Source organism: Phascolarctos cinereus, unplaced genomic scaffold (genome assembly GCF_003287225.1).
Source record: "Phascolarctos cinereus isolate Bilbo 61053 unplaced genomic scaffold, phaCin_HiC Scaffold_4;HRSCAF=312, whole genome shotgun sequence".
NCBI classification, from domain to species: domain Eukaryota; kingdom Metazoa; phylum Chordata; class Mammalia; order Diprotodontia; family Phascolarctidae; genus Phascolarctos; species Phascolarctos cinereus.
In genome coordinates, this window is record NW_027555847.1 from 17,403,612 (window position 1) to 17,426,002 (window position 22,391).

General features: G+C 43.0%; 1 protein-coding gene across 5 annotated transcripts in view; it reads right to left on the reverse strand.

Moving 5' to 3' along the window:
- Positions 1 to 223: 223 nt before the first annotated feature.
- Positions 224 to 22,391, reverse strand: part of PDE1C (phosphodiesterase 1C) — a 443,465-nt gene continuing 421,297 nt past the window's right edge. For 4 of the 5 annotated variants that reach the window (XM_020968958.2, XM_020968965.2, XM_020968962.2 and 1 more), the window contains 2 exons: positions 5,908 to 5,976; positions 224 to 1,274 (listed from right to left, as the gene is read on the reverse strand). In XM_020968958.2, coding sequence (XP_020824617.1) covers positions 1,261 to 1,274; positions 5,908 to 5,976 — 83 coding nt within the window. In that variant the 3' untranslated portion in view covers positions 224 to 1,260. The remainder of the gene's footprint in view (positions 1,275 to 5,907; positions 5,977 to 22,391) is intronic. The other variant, XM_078152096.1, reaches the window with a different exon arrangement.

Sequence of the window (22,391 nt, forward strand, 5' to 3'; positions counted from 1 at the left end):
TATAACATAACAAGTCATAAAATGAAGAATAAAAGTCAAGCATATCCAGAGAGATAACAAAAAATCAAAAGAAGCAATTTAAACTCACCAGATCTTAAATTATATTACAAAGCCATCACTGTAAAAAAACAAAAACACAACAATAACAAAAAACCTGGTACTGAATAAAAATTAGAAAATAAATAAATAAAAGGAAAATAGTAGCAAATAATGAGTCAGAATCTAGTGATATTTATATAGCATTTTATATTTGCAAAGTAATTTCCATATTTTCATCTCATTTGAACCTCATAACAAATCTCTGTACTACATTTACAGGTATTATTATCCACATTTTACAGATAAGGAAACTAAAGTTCAGAGGTTAAATGAATTGCCCATGGTCATACAGATATTAAGTGTCTGAGACGGGATATGAAATCAGGTATTTTTGTCTCCAAGTACAGAGTGAAAATCTAAATCAATAACTACTAATCACCATTTCACATCCTGCTGGAGGGTCAGGGGTGGTGGGGGAGGGGTATCTGATTCATTCACCTGGAAGAATGAGAAGTATTAAGGCATAAAACTGAAATCTGAAGGTAGAAGGGTCTCTGCAAAGGTTCATTTCAAGGAGTCTCCTCACTTAAGGTAAGGGCAGAGAGAAGGCCACCTGCATTTTGCTTGAATGTAATTCCGAGGAACAGTGTTGCAGCCAGCAATGCTGATGTCTCAGGCAAGAACTACAGCCTCAGATCATCTTTGTAATTAGTGGTGTGAAAAATAATACAAGAGTAATTATGGCTAATTCATTTTAATATCAGAATGAATCGGTTACTATAGTAGTTCATAGATCAGAGCTATTAATAATGTGATTGGCTTGACAGTATCCTATTTTAAAAAAACAATTCTTGCTAATTAGTTGTTTCTGAGGAGTGAAAATGTAGAATGTCTGTATCCTCTAAATCCTGGTGCTCTGGTACACAATCCTGGTTGTCCCACCCTAGTTTTCGCTCTTCTTAGGAAGGCCTTGAATTCCTAATCTGAACACAAGAATTCATAGGGCACCTTATGTAGTGGACTCTTTGGCAGTATCTTCACACCTGAACGATTAACCTGAACCAAGTCAGGGAGGATGCAGCATCACATTCAGAAGTGAACTTCTCTAGGAATTATATTGCCCTTCGTGTGTTGCTTTTTCATAAATTTGCACTTCCTAAAATGTTTCTCCAAGAGCAGATTAGGTCACTTCTCTGTTGGGTGTTCTTCAGGTGGGCTGTTCTACCCATAATCACCTGAAAACAGCAGAAATACAATGTCACAGACAGACCAACAGACACAGGGAGAAAAAAAGCACATTCAATCTAAGAATGCCCTCTAGCAAATCAAAGGAAGCATGGGAGCTCTATTGCACCAACTAAATGCATGTGGGCAGCCTCAGTCACTACATAAGCAGGCAGCTGGTAAATGAAAGGAGCCCAGCAAAGAAGTTGTACTGTACCTGCCAATCTAAGGATCCCTTCAGGCCAATGACCTGGCTGAGGCTCCCTGAGGAAGAGGCCTGGAACTGGATAGCGATGGAGGCCCTGAGTCCTTAGCAGTCAGAAAGGAAGGAATGCAGTGGCTTGCTTCAGCAATGAAAAAGAATACTTTGCCACTCCTCCACCATTTCAGACTGGCTCTTGAAGGGAAAATCTGCTGAAGGCGCTCTTAGGAAGGATATCATGCCTGGGAAGCTACTTTGCCATTGACAGATGGGGAGGATCAGAGGTCATCATGATATAACCTTGTGGGTTTCTAAATGGAATATGCTCGTTCTTGCAGTATCCTGGCATGTATAGTGGTTCATCCAAGCTGGTGCACCATAACTTAATGCTTTCATTACTGACAAAAATTGTTGAGAGCTTATTGAGAACAAATGGGTCTTTTCTTGCCTTTTCACTTATTTTGGTTTCATACCCCTATTAGGCAAACTAGCCTTCCTAAAACATCATTCTTCCTGAAGGATGGACAGGAGACAGCATGTGCCAGGTGGATCAAACCACTGCTACCTCCTCAGACTCTTGTAAAGATATCCCAGAACCCTGAATTCAAGGATCCTGAGAAGAGCAGTGCCCTCAGACAAATAGCCCTGCGTCCAGACTGGACCCTATAGCAATCACTGACAGGGGCAACTCTTGTGAAGAAAGGATCCACCACCACCACCCAGGCAGGCAAACCAGCCTAGCTGAAGCAGCGAGGCACCCTAAGGGAGTGACGAGAGGTAGCACGTGCCAAGTGAGTCAAATCATCTCAATAACCATCTCCCCTCAGCCCATGGTGGAGACAGCCTGGCACATTCCCCACCATCTCCAGTACCAATCACCAACAGGTAAGTCCAAGAGCCCTGGGAACAGCAGTGTCCCCCAGACCACAGGCCATGCTTTCATAGGCCCCTCCAGCCATGAAATCCTCATGGATATGGGTCCTGTCAGCTCCCCTCCGAAGGTGCTATAGCCCCTGCCTCCTCAGCAGCTCTGAAGACCCCAGAGTCCTTGGTACCATCAAAGTCTTCAGCAGTAACAACTGGCATGATCTTGTTAATAGAAATGGCTTTAAAGAAGATACATTGCCCTCTGCTTTACCCCTGAACCCCAAGGATCACCAAGCCTTTGTATCTGATTGGCAGCTGAAGTCTCCCCTATTAGAATGTGAGGTGCCTGAAAGCAGGGGATCTCTCTGCTTTTCCTTCTGTATCACTTTATTGAGTCATTTTTCAGTCATCTCTGACTCTTCTTGACCCCTTTTGGAGGTTTCTTGGCAGAGAAACTGGAGTGGTTTTCCATTTCCTTTCCCCAGCTCATTTAACCTGAGGCAAACAGAGTTAAATGACTTGCCCAGGGTCACACAGCTAATAAGTGTCTGAGGCTGGATTTGAATTCGGGTCTTCCTGTCTCCAGGGCCAGGGTTCTATCCATTGTGCCTAGCTGTCCTAATCTGCATATAGTAAGGGCTTAAATAATATTCTTTTTTCTTTCTTTCTCTCACTTATTCGTTCATCTCTAGCTTTTTCATTACTTCTTGGCACAGAAAATAGACAAAGAAAAGAGTTGAGTAGTTTCAATTTCTCTGTCTCCTATGACTGTCACCCAATTCATCTGAAGCAGTGATTCTACTCTCTTCCTGGATCTTCCTCTTTCCCGTGACATAATCAAAAATAAAAAAGAAACAAATGCAAAGTCTTATCCTATACCTCCAGCCTCAGCTCATTCTGAGCTTCAGCACTCCTATAAACGATGGCTAACGTTTAGATAGCCCTATAAAGTTAGAAAAGCATTTGCATAGTATGTCACAATACTTTTATTTAGGTGCTATTATTATCTCCATTTTTCAGATGAAGAAACTGAGGCAACTGAGATGAAGTGACTTGATCAGGGTCACGCTGCTATTAAGTGTCTGAGACAGGATTTGAACTCAGTTCTTTCTGCTTCCAAGTCCAGTGCCTGGCTTCCTCTGAAACCATGAAGCTGACCAAGCTGGGACTGAGTAGATGACCATGGCTAACCTAGTATAGGCAGGTTGGCAGTTATGTCTACCCAGGCTAACTCATCACGGACAGTCAGAAGACACCAAGCAAGGCATCAGTGGAGGAAATCTGATCAACACAATTAACTAGAATAAGGAAGGAAAACAGGAGAAGTTACTTGTTAGTGGATTTCTACTTGAGGCTTGCAAATTAGAGTTAATGGAGGCTTGCATTTGTTTGCACTGGGGCTTTGGCTGGAATCTGATAATGACAGATCAAAGCAACTGAAGTGAAGGCAGTGAGGCAGCATGAGAAAAGGTAAGAAATCAAAGCAGAGAGAAAACTCTAAGTCAGAGGCTCCCAGCCTGACCTTCACAGTGGCCCTTACCTTACCTTACCTTATCATTATCTTCACATTACAAAAATGAGGAAAGTGATGCGTAGAGATGGAAAACAACTTGCTCAGGGAACACAGCTAGTACTCCTGAAGCAGGGTCTGAGCCCAGCTCTTGCTGTCTCCAAGCCCTGTGCCCTATCTACTATGCCATGCGACCTTTCTAGGAGAATTTCCTTAGACCCTATGATATCTATGTAGTGATATTCTTCCACAGATCTCAAAACACTTCACCTTTTGTCCTGACCTTCCCCCTCTTCACCGAGAAAGAAGCTGAGCCATTACATCATAAGATCATTGGTCTCGAACTGGATGTGGCCTCAAAGCTCATCGAATCTGACCTTTTTTTTTTTTATTTTTTTTATTTATTTATTTTTTTTACCAATGACGGAGCTGAAGCCAAAGTGAGGTGTCTTGCCCAACAGGACAGAGGCAGGATTTAAGCCCAGGCTCTCGGACTCCAGAATCAGTATCCTTTCCCTTAAACCAATTATTTCCATAATTCCCACACCTGCTTGATGAGAAAGCTAGCTAGCTGAAACATTGTCCTTGCTGTCTGAGAGCCTGTAACCCTCTAGGAGGATAAGATGCCACAACAAAAAGGCGTATGAAATTACATGATACAAGCATCAGAAAGCTACGAAGCCAATGACTTGCAGGTGTCACAGTGGTGATCATTACTAGCTGGTGAGGTCTGGGGTAGGCTTCAGGACATTGGAGCTGGGCTTTCAAGGACAAGTAAGAATTGAGCACAGGAAGATGGGGGAGGACATTTTTGGCACAAGCTATAGCAAGAACAAAGGAATGGGGTCTCTAACGCAATGAAAGTTTAGAGGGCTTTGAGTAATCTGGGTTGGCTGGAGTCTCAAATATGTGGAGAGGAGGAAGGTAAGGCTAGATAGGCAAGATGGCAACCAGAAGGCTTCAAATGCCAGGCATTCCTCAGTGAATTTCACACACTGGGCAACAGAGGAGGAGAGGGGAGGAGAGGAGAGGAGGGGAGAAGAGAGGACAGGAGAAAAGAAGTGAGAAGGGGAGGGGAAGGGAATGGAGTGGAGAGGAGCACAGGACAGGATAGGATAGAACAGGGGAGGACAAGGGATGGGAAGGGAAGAGAAGAGAGGCGTAGAGAATAGAGGGACGGGAAGGGGAAGAGAAGAGAGGAGGGAGAGAAGAGGTGAGGTGAGGAGAGGAAACAAAAGGACAGAGGAGGACAAGAAAGGAGAAGACAGGAGAGGATAGAGGAGGGAAGGGGAGAGGAAGAAAGGAGAAATGGAGAGCCTCTGAATTTATGGGGCTGTTCAATCAACTGCAGACAGAGAATTGAGAGAATGATTCAAGGGTAATCTATTCAAATAATTACATGGGAAGTATTTTCAAAAGCATTTCAATAATATTGCTTAAATTTATACCTTAAAAGCCAGCGTCCTGAGGACATTACCAAGTTGCCCAGTTCATCAAGGAACTTCATCATTTTATTTTTTCTGGTCACCCTAAATGTCGTGAGAGTGAAAGCTTAGCAGAATGCCTAGCCCATAGGAGATACTTACTAAATGCTGGCTGATGACTCACAAAGGATAAAAGCTGATGCTCTGTCCACTTCCCAAGAAGTCACCAGTGTTTGGATTAGAGAAATGCAGCTATGAGTATATACGTATATGTGTGTGTGTATATATATGTGTGTGTGTACATATATGTGTGTGTATATATATGTGTGTATATAGATATGTGTGTATGTATATATGTGTATATAGAGATAGAGATAGAGATAGAGATAGAGATAGATACGGATACGGATACGGATACAGATACAGATACAGATACAGATACAGATACAGATATAGATATAGATATAGATATAGATATGGATATAGATATGGATATAGATATATCTCAGCATAATATAGCCTAGATGAGTGAGGGACCAGAGCTTCCACTCATGGAGTGTTCAACTCAACCACCGAGGAAGCAATGAAGCAGTACAGTCATGTACAATATATCATTGTATATAAATATACAATGGACTGACCTGGCAATGTAAGGCGACTTGAAGAACCTGTGCTTGGGGCTGGTGAGCCATGAGGATGTCGTTTTATGCCTGTTATGAGAAAAAGAGCAGGGAGAGTAAAGACAAAGAAGAATTCAGGCCTCCTTCTTTGATCAAATGAGGTAATAATGATACTGATAACAACATTAATATCAACAATAATAATAACTAACTCAGAATTCTTTAATATGTCCAAAGCACCTCACATGCACTATCTCATTTGATTCTTACAAAAGCCCTGTGAAGTAGGTACTGTTGTTATACCCATGTTGCAGGTGGGAAATTGAGGTTCAGAGGTGAAGTGACTTACTCATGGTTACATGGCTAATGAGTGTGATGAATAGAATCTCAACCCAGCTCTTCCCTGACTCCCAGGCTTTCACTCTTTGTATCACACGTCTAAAGCACTTAGTAAATTACAACACACTATATAATAAGTTTTCATTTAATTAATTTAAAAATCATGTGAATATTATGAGTGTGGAAATATGGCTCTCAGGAAAATGTCTCGCAAGAATATTAACACCATCCCAGTGGATCCTAAGATTCTAATCCTAGCGCTGGAAAGAACTTCAGATACCAGCAGGTACAGCACATTTTCTAGGGAAGGAAAGTAAAGCCCAAAAAGATGAGGTAAGTCACTCCAGACCACCCAGGTGCTTAGTGAGGAAGGTAGGATTTGAATCCAGGTGCGGGGACCCCAGAGTCAGGCCTCCTTCCACTGGACCACACTGCCTTGGTTCAGTAAGCTTATAAAAACAGCCAAGGGATTTTGGATCTCCAGGCTCTGCCTAACACTAGCATTAGAAGTAGAGGAAGAAAAACACTTAATGATGACACAGATGCCTAAAAGTTCTAAATTGCCACAGGGTGAGGGTGGAGCCAACAGGCAAGGAGTTATGAGTGAAAAGCAGATCTTCCTCATTCTTTCGCTACGCACGTCCAACTGAACTAATATATACTTAATAAAAGCCCGGGGTACCCCATGAGCTCAATAAACTAAGTGCCACCCCTCCCCTGGTTTGTTCCACATTTAAGGTGTAAGCAGAACACAGATGATGAGGTTGATGCATGCATTGCCAGAACTAGCTCAGTGTTTGGGAGGCTCCAAAGGAAAGTGTGGGGGAGAAGAGGGATTAGGCTGCCTCCCAAACTGAAGGTCTACAGAGCCACTGTGCTCACCTTGCTGTCGTATGCCTGTGAAACCTGGACAGTCTACCAGTGCCATGCCTAGAAACTGAATCGCTTCCCTTCAAATTGTCTTAGCAGAATTTTGAAGATCACTTGGCAGGATAAGATACCAGACACCGAGGTCCTTTCTTGAGCTGAACTACTAAGCATTAAACTCTTGCAAAGAGTGCAACTCCAATGGGTTGGCCATGCTGTTTCACATGACAAACATACATTTGCCTAAAAAGACTGTTTTATGGAGAATTCACACAAGGCAAGCGCTCACATGGAAATCATGAGGAAGTGATGCAAGGACACTCTCAAAATCTCTCTGAAGAACTTTGGAATTGATTGTGAGACATGGGAGACACTGGCACAGGACTGCTCAGCATGGCGTGCCTGCACAACGTTCCACGAGCAAAGACAAATTGCAGGCTCAAAAGAAATGCAGGTGCACAAATTTAGAGAGATCTCCATTACAAATGTTCACATGGACCATTTGTGCCTGACTTGTGGTAGAGCTTTCTAAGCTCATATTGATCTGGTCAGTCACAGTCACACATACCGTTCCTTGACCGAAAAATACTGATGCCATTTTGGTCCTTTTCGAGAATGAAGGACAACCAACCAACCGTATATTCTGTGCATTGATTCATTTGACCAGCCACTTGACTCTCAAGATTCATATCCATTGCGATCTTTGGGCATGATTTGGTGGTGGTGAAACACTTTGTAAATGTGCACTGCACTTTTACTAAAATGTCCTTGTCAGGAAGCAAAGCAGGAAAACTGAGGAAGGGCAAAAGCATAAACATGGCAGTGGGTATGGTGAGGTGGATGTGATTGATTGTTTTATATGTAAATGATGGCTAAAAATGGAGTCACTAAAGTAAGAGAGGAAAATCACTTGTGGGGCCCCTCACTGACTCTACAAGTCAAGAAGATAATAAGGTCAAAAGGGTGGCGCGGGAAGGGTAGAGATGGTAAGAAGAAGGGACCTTTAATAAACGTAGGGTATTTTTTCAAGTTATGTTTGATGAATAGTTTAAAGGGATGCCCTATTTGTAGGGAAAGCATATGGAGACAGAAGAAAAAATCCTTTTCTTAATCAAATGCTTTATGGACATGACTCAGAATCCTCAAAGACCATGCCACTCAGTGTAAGAGAAGCTCTGTCAGATCCTACCAAGAATAGCAAAGCTTCAAATAAGGGCCTGACCATGGACTGTGTGTCCCTCATGTGTCTTTTTAAAAAATATTGATATTTTCTCAGCCATCATAAATAGCCGTCAAAGTTAAACTGGAGTAGAAAACCCCTGTTTGTCAATGATACTTTTCAATCAGACATCATTGCTAATGGTCTGTCATGAGTGATAGGGCTTCCATTTCATACCAATCTTCCATCACTGGCCTCCACTGATGTAAAGGCAAAGACCTGAAATAGTTTCACGTTTCCCAACCAATCATTGGGTTGCCCCCTTGTCCACAGTGAAGGTCAAGTTACTCTTTCCCAAAAGTGAGATCAGCTTTAAAGGGGAGTGTCACTGAAGCCAAGGAATTCAAGGCCTTTGAGACCTAAGGCTTGGAAGTAAGTTCCAAGTTAGAGCCAGCTGTGGCAATCAGATCAGTTATGCATTGATGTGGCTGACTACAGGTTAGGAGAATAAGGAGACAGCAAAAAAGGCAGGATCATACATCAAATAAAGTCTAGAAGCTTTTATTAAAGACCTCCTATAAACAAGGTACTGTGTTAGGTTCTGGAGGCAAAATGATGGAATGAAACAGTATTTATCAAATATTCACTGTGCTAAGCATGGAGGAGACAAGTAGAAAAGTAAGACAGTCCCTGCCCTCAAGGAGCTCACATTCTGATGGGGGAGACAACTCAGGGAGGTTTTAGCTGCAAGTCAGATGGAAAGGTTCCATGGTCCCTAAGGTACGGTGGAAAAGCTGATGGTAAGTAATATCTATTCTTTGTTTCATTTCCACCGCCAAAATTCCATCAGTTTCCAATGTTGAACTTTTCAACAGGGCCTGGCCTCAAGGAGCTTAGAATCTACTAAAAACTCTTGGGGAAATTCATAAGTGACCCCTTTCCCCCATTGCTTCCAACCATGTCCTCCAGTTGACCCCATATCCTCCCAAGCTATCATCCTTTATTACTCTGTTCTTGCTCTATTTCCTGCCTCCATTTCCCCACCACTCCCTCAGTTCTTCCTTCTTTGCCATTTGTATTCTGACCCCATCACCAGCCTCGATTTCCCCATCTGTAAATTTAGGTGGTTGGACTATATGGTCTCTGGTGCCCCTTCCAGATCTAGATTTAGGATTCTAAGATTCTCTGATTTCCATATCTATATACACAGTCTCTCTTGAACTCCAGCCTCACCTTGATAATTGCCCACTGGACATCTCTACTCACATACTTCACTGGTATCTCAAAAATATGTTCAAAGGAGAACTCGTTATCCCCTTCCCCCATGAACCTGCAGTTCCTCCACATTTACTTCTGTTGAGGGCACCACAACAATTTTCCCACTCACCCAGGTCTGTCTCCCCATCCCCTCCATATCCAACCATTTGCCAAGTCTTGTTGTTTCCACAATGTCTCTTCTGTTAGTTCCCCTTCCTCCACTCACACAGCCTAGCTCAGGTCCCTCCTCACTCTTCTCCTGGACTACTGCAATAGCTCCTGATTGGTGAACTCCATTCCCATACCCTCTGTTCTCAATCTATCCCTTACACAGCTGGCTAAAGAGCCTCACCATGGCACAACTCTCAACTTACTCCCCTGCTCAAAGGCCTCCTGTTGTTCCCTATTGCCTCCAGGACCAAATACAAACTCATTGGCCTGATATTTAAAGGCTCCCACAATCTATCTCTGACCTACCTGTCCAGTCATGTCCTACTATATCCATCAATATACTATACATTCTAGACAAAGTGGACTAAAGCAGGCCCCTGAAGGGAGAAGTATTCCATCCATCATTTGTTTTTGCCCCTTCACACGGGCCTTCTATCACACCTGGAATGCCATGTATCTCCAGCCTTATCCTTCCTGGCTTGCTCCCTGGCTCAATTCAGGCATTTCTATTATCATGACACCTTCTCTGATCCCTCCATTTATAAATGTCCTCTCCCTTCCCAAATTAGCAGCCAATGCATCCCCTCCCATTGGTATCCTCATAAGGTCAAGAGAAAGTAAACATGACCCTCAGCATAAGGCAGACCACCTACAGCAAATTTAGCTGAAGACATGAATGAGAGGTCACAGGAGGGGCGGGCAGGATGTGACGCATCTGCATTTTTGGAAGGAACACTCATTGATTATATCAATGGAGTTTTGGGATGTTTCTTCACTGTGTCTATATTTTTTAAAAATCCACACACCCAATAAAATACAAGCTCTGTAACTACGGGAGCAGTCTTGGCATTGTTATTATGTTCCCATAGCCTAGCACATTCCATCGTACGTAACAGGCACCTGCCACAAAATAGATGCCTAATTCATGCTAATTATCTGACTGACTAACAAGTGTTTAATAAAGGTTTGTTGAATTGAAGACGTGGAAGCTGACAGAATTGGATACAAAACTTCACTGGAGGAGACCTTAGAATCACAGCTGATGGTGGGAGGCTACTTGGTTGCCAAGAGAGAAAAAGGCATAGGACTTGGAGTTAGAATGACCTGGGTTCAAAGCTTTCCCCAGAAATGAATTTGATTGCCCTGGGCTAGTCCCTTACCCTCTATCTGCCTCTGTTTTCTCCTATTTAAAATGAGGAGTTGAATTTGATGGCTTCTAAGGTCTCCTCTCCATCTAAGTCCTTGGTCTGACTAATTCCAAAGCAATCAGATCAGTAGCCATCCCAAGTGGTGCCCCTGAAGTTCGCATCCAAGGGAAACAGAGACTCCCAGGCACAGGTCATAGGAAAGCAATTTCATTCAATTCAATTCAAGGTGAGTCAACATATTTTTCATTGACTTGGATAAAGTCACCGAAAATGACAGCCTGTTCAACATATTTGCTGATGGGATGCTAACACTGAATGATGATGATGATGATGGTGGTGATGATAATTAACATTTATGGAGTGCATTCTGTGTGCCAGGCACACACTATGCTAAGGGCTTTACGATTATTTCATTTGATCCTCATGACAACATTGAGAGGTAGCTGCTATTATTATCCCCATTTTACAGATGAGAAAACTCAGGCAAACAGAAGCCAGGTGATTTGTCCAGGGTCCCACAACTAGTAAGTGTCTGAAGCCAGGTTTAAGCTCAGCTCTTCCTGACTCCAGGCCCAGGGCTCTATACACAGCACCTTCTAAGCTGCTCCTAACTGGATGCCAGAGTCAGGAGCCAAAGAGATCTCATCAGGCAGGAGCAGTGGGCTGAATCTGATAATATCAAATTACATCAGGATAAATGTAAAGTCTTAAACTTGGGCACAAAAAAAAATACTAAGTACACAATGGGAGAGGCTTCATTTGGTAGGAGTTTGTCCACACTGGGTTTTAGTGGCCTACGAGCTCAGCATGAGTCAGTGGTGTGATGTAGCAGCTCAAAACACTAATGCAATCTTGGAGGGCATTAAGAGAAACCAGGTTCCAGGAACAGAGCTGAGGGTCCTGCCCTGGTTGGCCCACAGCTTAAATATTGTGTTCCATTCTGGCTAGAGCACAGTGGATGGAGTCAGGAAGATCTGGGTTCAAATTTGACCTCAGACACTTACTAGCTCTGTGACCGTGGGCAAGTCACTCAACCCCCTTTGCCTCAGTTTTCTCATCGGTAAAATGAGCTGGAGAAGGAAATGGCAAACCACTCCAATATCTTTGCCAAGAAAACTTCAAATGGAGTCACAAAGAGTCAGATATGACTGAACAATTGATAAGCTGGAGAATATGCAAAGAAAGGCAACCAGGATGGTGAAGGGCCTTTGCTCCAGGTCTTTCAAGGTTGCAATAATTGGGCCTGGAGGAGAGAAAACTCAGGGGGCCATGCTACCTGGGTTTAGATATTTGAGTGGCTATCACATAGCAGAAGGGTTTGCTGTGTTCTGTTTGTCTGCAAAGGGTAGAAGCATGCAGCTGGCCATAGGTGGAAGCTATAAGAAGGCAGATCTAGGCTGAATGTCAACACACAATGGGGTAGGAGCTGCCCCCGAGTGGAATGGGCTGCCTCTAGGGAGGGTGGGCTCCTCCTCCTTGGAGGTCTGCAAGCAGAGGCTACACACCCATTGCTAGTTGGGCATGTCCTAGCAGGGATTCTTTTGGACGTGGATTGAATGAAATGGGCAATGGAATCCATTCCAACTCTTAAACTTCTGTGATTCTATGTTTCTTCAGCTCTGGTGCTCAGGGCACCAAAAGAAAAGGAAAACTAAATGCCTGCCTCTGTTTTACTGGGTAGGAGGGGAGGATCTTAACATGCATGCAGACACAAAATACACACAAAGGGAATAAAAAGTGATTTGGGGGCAAGAAGAGGATTTGGCTTTGCTGACAACTGGGAAGACTTCTTTTAGGAGGTGAGCCGGGCAGCTATGTCTTAAATGGAGCCAGGAGTTCCCAGAAGAGGATGTGAGAAGGGAGAAAGACTCTAGCTTAGGGGGGAAGGGAAACATGAGCAAAGAAAGGGCAGGGGGGGAGGGAGAATGTTGCGGTTGTGAACAGTAAGCAGGTGAGTTTGGGTGGAAAAGGAAGTATATAAGGGGCTGTAATGTGAAATCAGATAGGAAAGGTAGCTCAAAAGCTATTTTGAAGGGCTTGAAATGTCAAACAGGATTTTGTATTTTATCCTGCACTTAGTAGGTGCTTAATAAATGTTGATTAATTAATTAATCCCAAGGGTAATAGGGATCAACTGGAGCTTTTTCAGCAGGGGAGTCATTTACCAGGTCAGAATTTCTCTTGGCAAGGGTAAGCAAAATAGATTAGAGAGGAGAGAGACAGGAGGCAAGGACCCCAATTGGGAGGTGATGGCCACAGTCCAGGCAAGAGGTGATAAGGGGCAAATGAGAGTGAGCAGAGTGGGGAGACCGACCCAAGAAACGTTGTGAAGAACAGTGCCTCGCTCAATCCATGAAGCATCATATAAATGAAGCCTCTAAGAGTGCTGGATGTTTGATTGTGGAGGTAGAACTGAAAAGATGTGGAAGGTAGGTGCTATAAGTTCAGGAAATACACTGGACAATACCTAGCATACGCTTAAACATTCTCCTTCTTGTCAGGTGCATGATACCAGGACTTCGGGGGATCTCCTGTGTCCCCTTTTAAACATGAAGGAGTTTCAAATATTTTGATGGATATTTTCATTAGTTTTATTAAAAGCAACCATTCATGGGTATACTGAGGAAATAACAGTGATGACTAATTTTATGGCCTTGAAGGGAGCACCCAGACTAAGAGTCATCATTTGGGGGTGCAGTTCTAAATCCCAACCCTAAGCAACTCATTCCAATATAGATATGATGGCATCAACCTCAAAGGCTGCTGGCAAAGTTTGAGAGGAATCATCAAAAAACTGATTTACCTTAAAATTACTGGAAACTCTGTTATGACTGCATAACGTAATCATAACCCTAGATTCAAGAAACAATATGATGGCATGGTGAATAGAGAGCTGGTCTTAGAGCCAAGAAGATGTAGGTTCAAGGCTCATCCCTAATATCTACTAGTCAGATGTCTCGACTTCTCAGGGCCCAAGGCAATGCTCTAGGCCTGGTTTGAGTTGGAGGGAAATCTATGAGCGAGTGGAGCAGGGGAGAGGCGTCACACACCGGAAGTTCCCACACTACTGAAATCATGGGTCCTTCACTCATTCGGACACTTTAATCTAGCAATGATAGGACACTGGAAGATTCTCCTGAAAGATGGTGAAAGAGAGGGCAGGCACGGGAAGATGTAATGGCGTTGGATACAAGTGGGGGAAGCAGGGAGATCTGGTTAGCTGGATCGAAAACACGTATTTAGCTCAGGGTTGGTCTGTCATCTTGCTATGACAACACGTGAGAGCTAAGGACCTCCCTCCGGAAAGAAACAGAAACTCATGGGAGGTCCAGCAAGGCACAGGGACATTGAACCAGGAAAAGAAAGCGAATCTATCCATTCTCGCCCTTGTCGGGAGGGAATGATGAGTACTGCCACTGAGGTCCCAGAGCCACTGGCAGCACACATTCTAGGCCTAGATGCTGACCTAGTAACTGAACAACACCTAAATTGTCTAACTGATTTTCACAATGAGCCAGTCGATGGACTGAAGTCAACCCAGACAGGAAGGAGACACACGGGTCAAGGGAGAAACAGGACTTATAAGGAAGCCAGGGTAAGGGTAAACCCTATAAGAAGCATCTTGGGAAGGTCAAGAGGGAAAGGCCCTTCCCAGGGAACAGAAGGGTCAGTTTTCCAAGCAGGAGAGGGGAGCCAGCATTTATTAAGTATTTATACAGCACCCACTGTGCCCCAGGCACTGTAGCAAGCACCTTACAAATATTGTCTTATTTGATTCTCAGAACAATATTTCGAAGTAGGTGATTTCATTATCTTCATTTTGTAGATGAGAAAACTGAGGCAAACAGTTTAAATGACTTGTCCAAGGTACCCAGCCTGAGGCTAGATTTTAACTCTGGTTTTTCTGACTCCAGGCCCAGTACTCTCTCCAATTTGCCACCCAGTTATCTCCAAGGGCCTGGAGTCAGAGCCCCTTTAGAAGTTAGCCTGAACCTTTGGAGACAGATGGGGAAATACCCTCCACCCCTCAGGAGCCCGAAGACCAGGAAGCAAGTTTTAAAAGCCTAGGAGTCAATTTGACTCTGTGGTAGTTGGAAGCCTGAGAGCTTAGGTGAGGGCTGAGCAGAAGCTGAAGTTTGGGAAGTCAGCATGGTGGTGTGAAAAGAGGACCAGATCTGGAATCAGAAGAATTAGGTTCAAATCCTGTCTCTAATGTTTATACTGCCCATGTGATTTGGCAAGGCATCTCACCTGTCTGGGCCTCAGTTTCCTCATCTATGGGATTTGAGGGATGGCATGGATGACTTCTGAGGTCCTTTATTTATATCTCTAGATTTATGATCTCTGAATTAGGGTGGGCAACTAGGGCTTTGTCGTAGGAGGCTGAATGTGGAGAGTGGAGAATGATAGAAAGAATAACACTTATCCCCTTGTTAACAAAAATAATTAGGTGAAATCGAATGAAAGCAGATTCAAGCAGAACTGAGCTCTTCTTCACTCCCATCCTAGACCCTCTGCCATTGTTCAGGAATGTGCAGTAAGCTAAATGCCCCATGGCTCAAAATTCCTAGTTATGGCTCTGCTGGCTCCAGGGAGAGAAATGCAAGAAGGGAAATGTGCAGGGAAGAAAGACAAGCAAAGAAATAACTGGATCCACCTTTCAATGAGATCAGCACTGAAGACCAAGATTACCTCCTGAAAGCTTTTTTTAAAATCACCTTTAACTTTGATAATATTCTCCTTTTGTGAACTAATCGAAACTTGAGTTTCAGGAGAGCTCCTGGCAGTCAGTCTTTAGAAACCCTATGAGATATCTGCATGCTTGTTTGCTGGACTACATGGGAAGGAGATGGGAGATTGACCTTGGTACAGGCAGAGCTGAGTGAGAACTCAGACAGGGAGGAAATCAGGTGAAAGGGATCCTTAATAGTTCTGGAGAGCCTACGTGTAGATAGAGGGAGCAGCAGGGGACTGAGGACAGTGCCCACTCCTAGCATAGCATCAAAACCATGGGTGAGAATTGTGATTACAAGATTACTACCAACGTTACCATAATATATGCCGGTCTCACAAAATAAGGGCGCTTTTATGTATGTGTGTGTGTGTGTATGTTTATATATATATGTGTGTGTGGGTGTGTGTGCGTGTGCGTGTGTGTATGTATGTATGTACATATGTGTATGTGTACATATGTATATGTATGTCTATATGTATGTACATGTTTAGCATATACATATGTATACATCCATGCATATGTACATATAGAGGTTTGCATGTGTATATAGGAACAAATACATTTTAGTAATTAAAATAGGAGTGCCTGTATCCCAGGGTTGTTGTGAAGATCTCATTTGCTCATTTTTATAAAGTGCTTTAACCCAGTGCCTGGCACACAGTAAATATTAATAAATCTTCTCCTACCTTTCCTAGAGAGGTTTGGGGGGGCCCTGAGATGTTGTGAGTTATTCAGTGTCAGAGCTAGTGTCAGATATAGGACTTGAACCCAAATCTAATAATAATCTAATAATCACAATTCTTATCCATGGTTTTGATACTAAGCTGGGAGTACGTACTGTTCTCAGTCTCCTGCTGCTTCCTCCTAGGCTAGGCTCTCTAGATACACACACACGAGCTGTTTAGCTGTTTTTTGGTCATGTCCAACTCTGCATGACCCCTTTTGCAGTTTTCTTGGCAAGGATACTGGAGTGGTTTGCCATTTCCTTCTCCAGCTCATTTAACAAGTGAGGAAACTGAGGGTGACTTGCCCAGGATTACACAGTTAGTAAGTGTATGATGCCCAATTTGAACTCAGAAAGATGTGTTTTCCTGACTCCAGCCCCAGCACTCTATCTACCACCTAGCTGTGTGTGTGTGTGTGTGTGTGTGTGTGTGTGTGTGTGTGTACAATTAAAGCTAGCATTTATATAACATTTTAAGGTTGGTAATATTATCTCCTTTGCCCCTTACAACAACGCTAGAAGATAGATACTATTATTATTCCCACTTTACAGATGAGGAAACTGAGGCAGCTAGAGATAAAGTGGATTGCCCAGAAGTCGCACAGCTAGTTAACGTCTGAAGCTGGATTTGAACTCAGATCTTCCTGACTCTAGGCCCAATGCTCTATCCACTGCATAGTCTAGCTGCCTGGAAACATTCTCCGCACATATTGCTATTGCTGCTCCAATCATTAAAACGTGCTTCTACACCTGGTGAACAGGAACAGTTCTTTTAACTGTCACATACTGAATGACTGACAGAAATAGCACCTTGCTATCTTTATCGCATTGTGGCATGCTGACACTCTGAAGGCCAAGGAGCAGGCAAGGTACCTTCATATTCCTAGGCTACCAAAGCCAGCCAGGAGCCCCAGAGAGCTCAGTGTTGTCAAACTCCCAGGGTCAGCAGATGTAGGCCTGGAGAGGTCAGTTAGTCAAGTTTCAGCAGGGTGTGTTGGGAGTCAACGTTTGGAGCCTTCCACTGAGTTTGAAGCAGTGGGACAGAGAAGCTCAAAGCCAGTGCTGAAGGCACTAAGGCCAGAGAACAAGTCTTGACTCCAATATACAAGAGCTGTGAACATTGGCAAAACACTTTAATTCTTAGCAGCCCAGGCAGCTCTGCAAGACTACAAGATTCTGAGGCATGGCCAGTTTGCATTGGTGAAGGGCTGGTGGTTCCCCAATCTGACATGGAAGATACTCCCATAACTATGAGTGGGAGAAACAGATAGTGACTTTGGAATAGTTGTCCTCATTCACCACCAGATGGCCATTTTTGGTTGAAGTGAATGGAAGTCTTGACCAATCACAAACTCTACCTTTTCCCAGTGTCCCCCCTGGCAGCTGCACTCTGTGGAAGCCAGGCCAGGACATGAGGAAGGCTATCTTGGGGATGTCTATATAATTATCATCTTCCAAGTCTCCACAATATCACTTAGAACATCACTTTGTTTTGAGAAACGGGAAACAATAGAGACTCACATAGTATAGTCCTTGAGATACAGCTAGGTCCTGATTAGCCAAATAATGAGTCCCCTGATGTGGTTACATTATTTGAATTCACACTGTATATTTCTATTGGACTTCAACCAATTACTATAATTTCCCTAATTTGAGCTTCAATACTGAGAAGTCAAATACATGTGTCCACTACAGGGGACTCCTTCTCACTGCAGTATGGTATGGTGGTATGGCTGCAACAGAAAATTATTAATATAACAACAGAAATTGTTAATACCAAGTATAATATGTTATGTGCCAAGTCCCTTAAACGATCCTAGCAATGTCAGAATTCCAGTAACGTCCTTACATTCCTACCCCTAAGATAATGTCTATTAGGTTGAACCACACCCCAAGTTCCACCCTAGATCGTATCTGGTAAATAAAGTGAGCTTGGGCTAGACCAGTTTCAAAAGCGGATCCTAGTGTTTTCCATTGGGATTCACGGCATGAAGGGCAAAAGAGCCAGAATGAATCTTGCCCAGATTACCAAGGGCAATGGGGGGATCTCATGACCAGGCCTTGCTACCTCATGAAACACCCCCTCCTAAAAGTATAAAAAACCTTTTCATAGTCACTGGGTTGGGAAATCCATCGTGCTCTGCACTCATGGAACATGGCCCGGGGAGGGGGGTAGATTAGCTACTCAGCTATCTCAATTAAAGACACTTTCTTCCTCCACTTAGAGCTTTGATTTATTTCAGGACTTGACAGCTGCATTCATGACTAGAAGACGAGTTCAAATCCAGGCTGTGCTACTTACTGGCTGCATGCTCCTGTCTGGACCTCCATTTCCTCATCTATAAAATGGGGGGAGCAGGAAGATGTGAGTTTGGACTAGCTGGCCTCTAAAGTTCCTTCCAGATCTGAAATCCAAGGATTCTATGTATATTTTAGGTGTGCATTTACATGAGCATAATCTTAGTGTTTGGACATGAAAGGGCTGCATGTGAAGGGCAGGGGAATATTAAAATAAATTTTGGCAGCATGGACACGGGAGATACCTTTGTACTAATGTGGAGAACAGTTGAGGGGAGAAAACAAAACGTTTCTTTCACCATCCAAATTCCAACCGAGTGGATATCTCTGCTTTTTTATTTGGTAACCAGAGCAACATACAAATATTTATTCTTTACTAGAACATGTTTTCAAAGTGTGCTTTTTTCCGATAACAAGAGTACTCTTTTACATGAATCTCTAGTGTTTATTTCTGCAACTGGAGATACAAAAAGATGTCACTTGAGTGGATAAAACAGCATCATTGGGGTAAAATGTTGACCCTTAAAATAGATTTTTATTGTTTTCTTGCCTCGTGATGCCCATCACAATGTGCATCTTCTCTCCCAAATGCAGACATTCATCTCTACGACTTCAATTAAAGAGAAATTGATTTTTAATGTCACCCACCCACTTTCAAGAAACTCTTAAGAATACAAAGAGAAATCCCCATTGAATCCCTTCAAGGAGACACTGAAAGGGCAAGATTTGGGTTTCAAGTTTGGCTATTACTTTCCCCTTCTCTCTTGAGCCTCCTTAAACATTGGGCCAAGCATTTCCCACGGGTTCATTTGGACAGGAGTGTAATCTGTGACTAAAACTGGGCCAACTGCTGCCTTCAGCATATGGCTTAACATCCCATACTGAACATTCCTAAACCCCAGCAGGGATGGGCAAGTAACATCCTCAAAGCCAAAATAAACATTAGGATGGACAAGAAAGCTGACTGACTAAAGGAAGGCCACATTAGCATGGCCAGCCACCCCTGACGCTCATCCCACAAAGTCAGCTGACCTTCTTGGTCACCTGAGCTTCCCTAGCTTCCGGTCGGGCCTCTGTTTTCTGTCACCTGGGGGAGGGGCTGCAATATCAGAGGAAAGGAAGCCAGTAAACTGGCTTCCATCAGGGGAAGGAGGAGGAAGAAGAGAAGGAAGAAGAAGGAGGGGATGGGAGGAGAAAGGGAAGAGGAAAGAAAAGGAGGAGGAGGAAGAGAAGAAGAAAAGAGGAGAACAAGGAAAAGGAAGAAAGGAAGGAAGGAGGGAGGGAGGGAGAAGAAGCTGAGGGAGAAAAAAGATAGGAAAGGCAGAGAGAAAGCAGGGAGGGAGGAAAAGAGACAATGGGAGACTTGGCTGAGTAACTATCCCCAAATCTGATAAAAAGCCTAAGCAGAATTCTACAAATGACAATAGCAAATATTTTTCAATTGTACAGCATATAAAATTGTATAAAAATATCATCAAAGCAAGAAGAGAAAAATGCTAGCTTCACTAGCCCACTTCAAGCGCCTGTCACCGGACAATACTATGGCCACATATCTACAACATACATGTGTTTAAGCATTTCTGCTGGGGCAGGGGCTTTATGACTGTGCACACATGCACCCACAAGCACATATGCGCGCGTGCGCACACATGCCTTCAATCACTCAAATGCGCTATGAGGAACAATACACTTTCCTACTCTAACGTGAATAATAAGGGAAAGAAAATGATATACAAAGGTGTGCTTTCTTAGAGGGAAATCTTTTAAAAAGCTGTGTAACTGTGCTTTAAATGTCTTATTTTTGAGAATCAGCTCATAAAGATTGTGGAGAGGATAGACTATTAATTAGGTCTGCCCTGAGATGACTAAATCAGCCCAAATGTAAATCGACTAGACCCAGTAGAAGGTAAACTTCTTGAGGACTGGGACTGCTTTGTGTTTGTCCTTGTATCCCCAGGCAAAGCAGGGACACAACAGACACACATTCTATGCCTGCTGAATTGAATTACCATTTAGCTACTGCTTCTGGCTTACCTCAAATATATTTTGACAAAGATATCTGCTTGATCAAAGTCCAAAGAACACTGGATTTGGAATCAGAGAACCCAGGTTCAAATCCTGTCTCTGCCTCCTCCTACCTTTGTGACCTCGACCAAGTCTCTTCCTGTCTTTGGGCCTCAGTTTCCTCACTTGTAAAATGAAAACATTGGACTAAGGTGTCTTCCAGCCACGATTCCATGATGAATTTCACAGAGTTGCACTCTGACCGATATTCTCATTTGTTTTTATTTGGGAATGGGAGCCAGAATGATATTCTATCCATCTTCATTCATTTATTCATCTTTGCCAATGTTTATGAAAGCAAATCACCACTTCATCAGTGGGAAGGTGAGAGGATACAGAGGAACCCAAGGAGACTCCTCCTCTCCTACCCTTCCCCATCCTAAAGAAGAAAAAGTGCCTATTTGCCTTTGTCTAGGGGTAAAGAGAGGATCTGTGACAATCCCACTCATTACTTTATTTCCCTTTTCTCTTTGGAGAACCTCACTCTTTTATTCAAAGAACTCAGTATTAATTCAGCAGTCTTTCCTCTCTCCATACAGACAAACAACCCTTCCTCAGGTTCTTGGAAATTCACGAAAATGGTACTTGGAAGCCCGATTCTCATTCTCATTCTGACTTACCTTTCTGGTCCCCAGGTTCCTTTTTTTGGCAGATTTGTGATATTGCAGAAAATGTCTTCCTTAACACAGGAATGTCAGCTAGGTTGTCCTAAAGGGTTACTGTCGGTCATAGCAGTATGGAAGCTAAACTCTGGCCTGGGTAGTAAGGAGCCTCCGAGTTCTCAGAGAAGTTTATCAGAAATGTTGACTTCGATGATTACAATTTTTCATTAAAGTAAGTCTCTGGGTAATCTAATGATCTTTAGGCATTAATTCAATTTAACAAACGCTTATCAAGCTTTCACTGCTGGGAAGCAGAGATACAAAGACTTGAAGACTGAAAGGAGTTTACCTTCCCTGGCTGAAACAAGATACAAAGCAATTCAGAGAGGTCATGCAAAGCCAAAGAAAAGGTTAAGAGAAAATTGTAGTAGACTACTAAATAAAAGTGTGCAGGTGGGTGCATGATGTGAAACCAGACGGGAAAATTAGGTCTGAGCCAGATATTAAAGGATTTGAAATAGCAAAGAGTAGAGTTTTGTTTCATACTGAAGGTATTAGGTAGATAATGAGGTTTCTTGAGCAGCGCAGTGACCTGCATTTTTATTCTCAGTGCTTGGTTATACCAAATGGATCTAATCTTTTAGTACATGAATGGACCAGTGGTAGAGGATCTCAATTTAAAAGTATTAGCTCTGCCTTTTAGAAAGGCAAAGGCCTCCAGTACCACCCACGTAGTTGAACTTTTTCCTTCCAGTTATTACTATATATTTCTTCTGTATGAATTTTGCATGCTTATTTGTGAAGATGATAAGTCCCTACAATAGAATGGAAGCCTCTTGAGGTCAAGGCCCTTGATCCCTAGGATCTAGCAAAGCATTTGGTATGGTAAGCATATGATACATGTTTGTTGAATTGAATCAAATTGTGGATAAAAGGCCACTCTCATGGATTTCCAACCTCAACACATTCTCTTCTGTATCCACAGGCATAGCTCTACAGCTTCCCTATTAAAGCAGCTCAGTTTTATGGGTCAAGGGCCTTTGAAAAATTTAATGATAAGCAGAGCTTTTTTTAAAAAGTTGTTTTTATTACAGAGAAAGAAATATAATCCATAGAAGAGAGTGTGCTAAAAGACCACCTA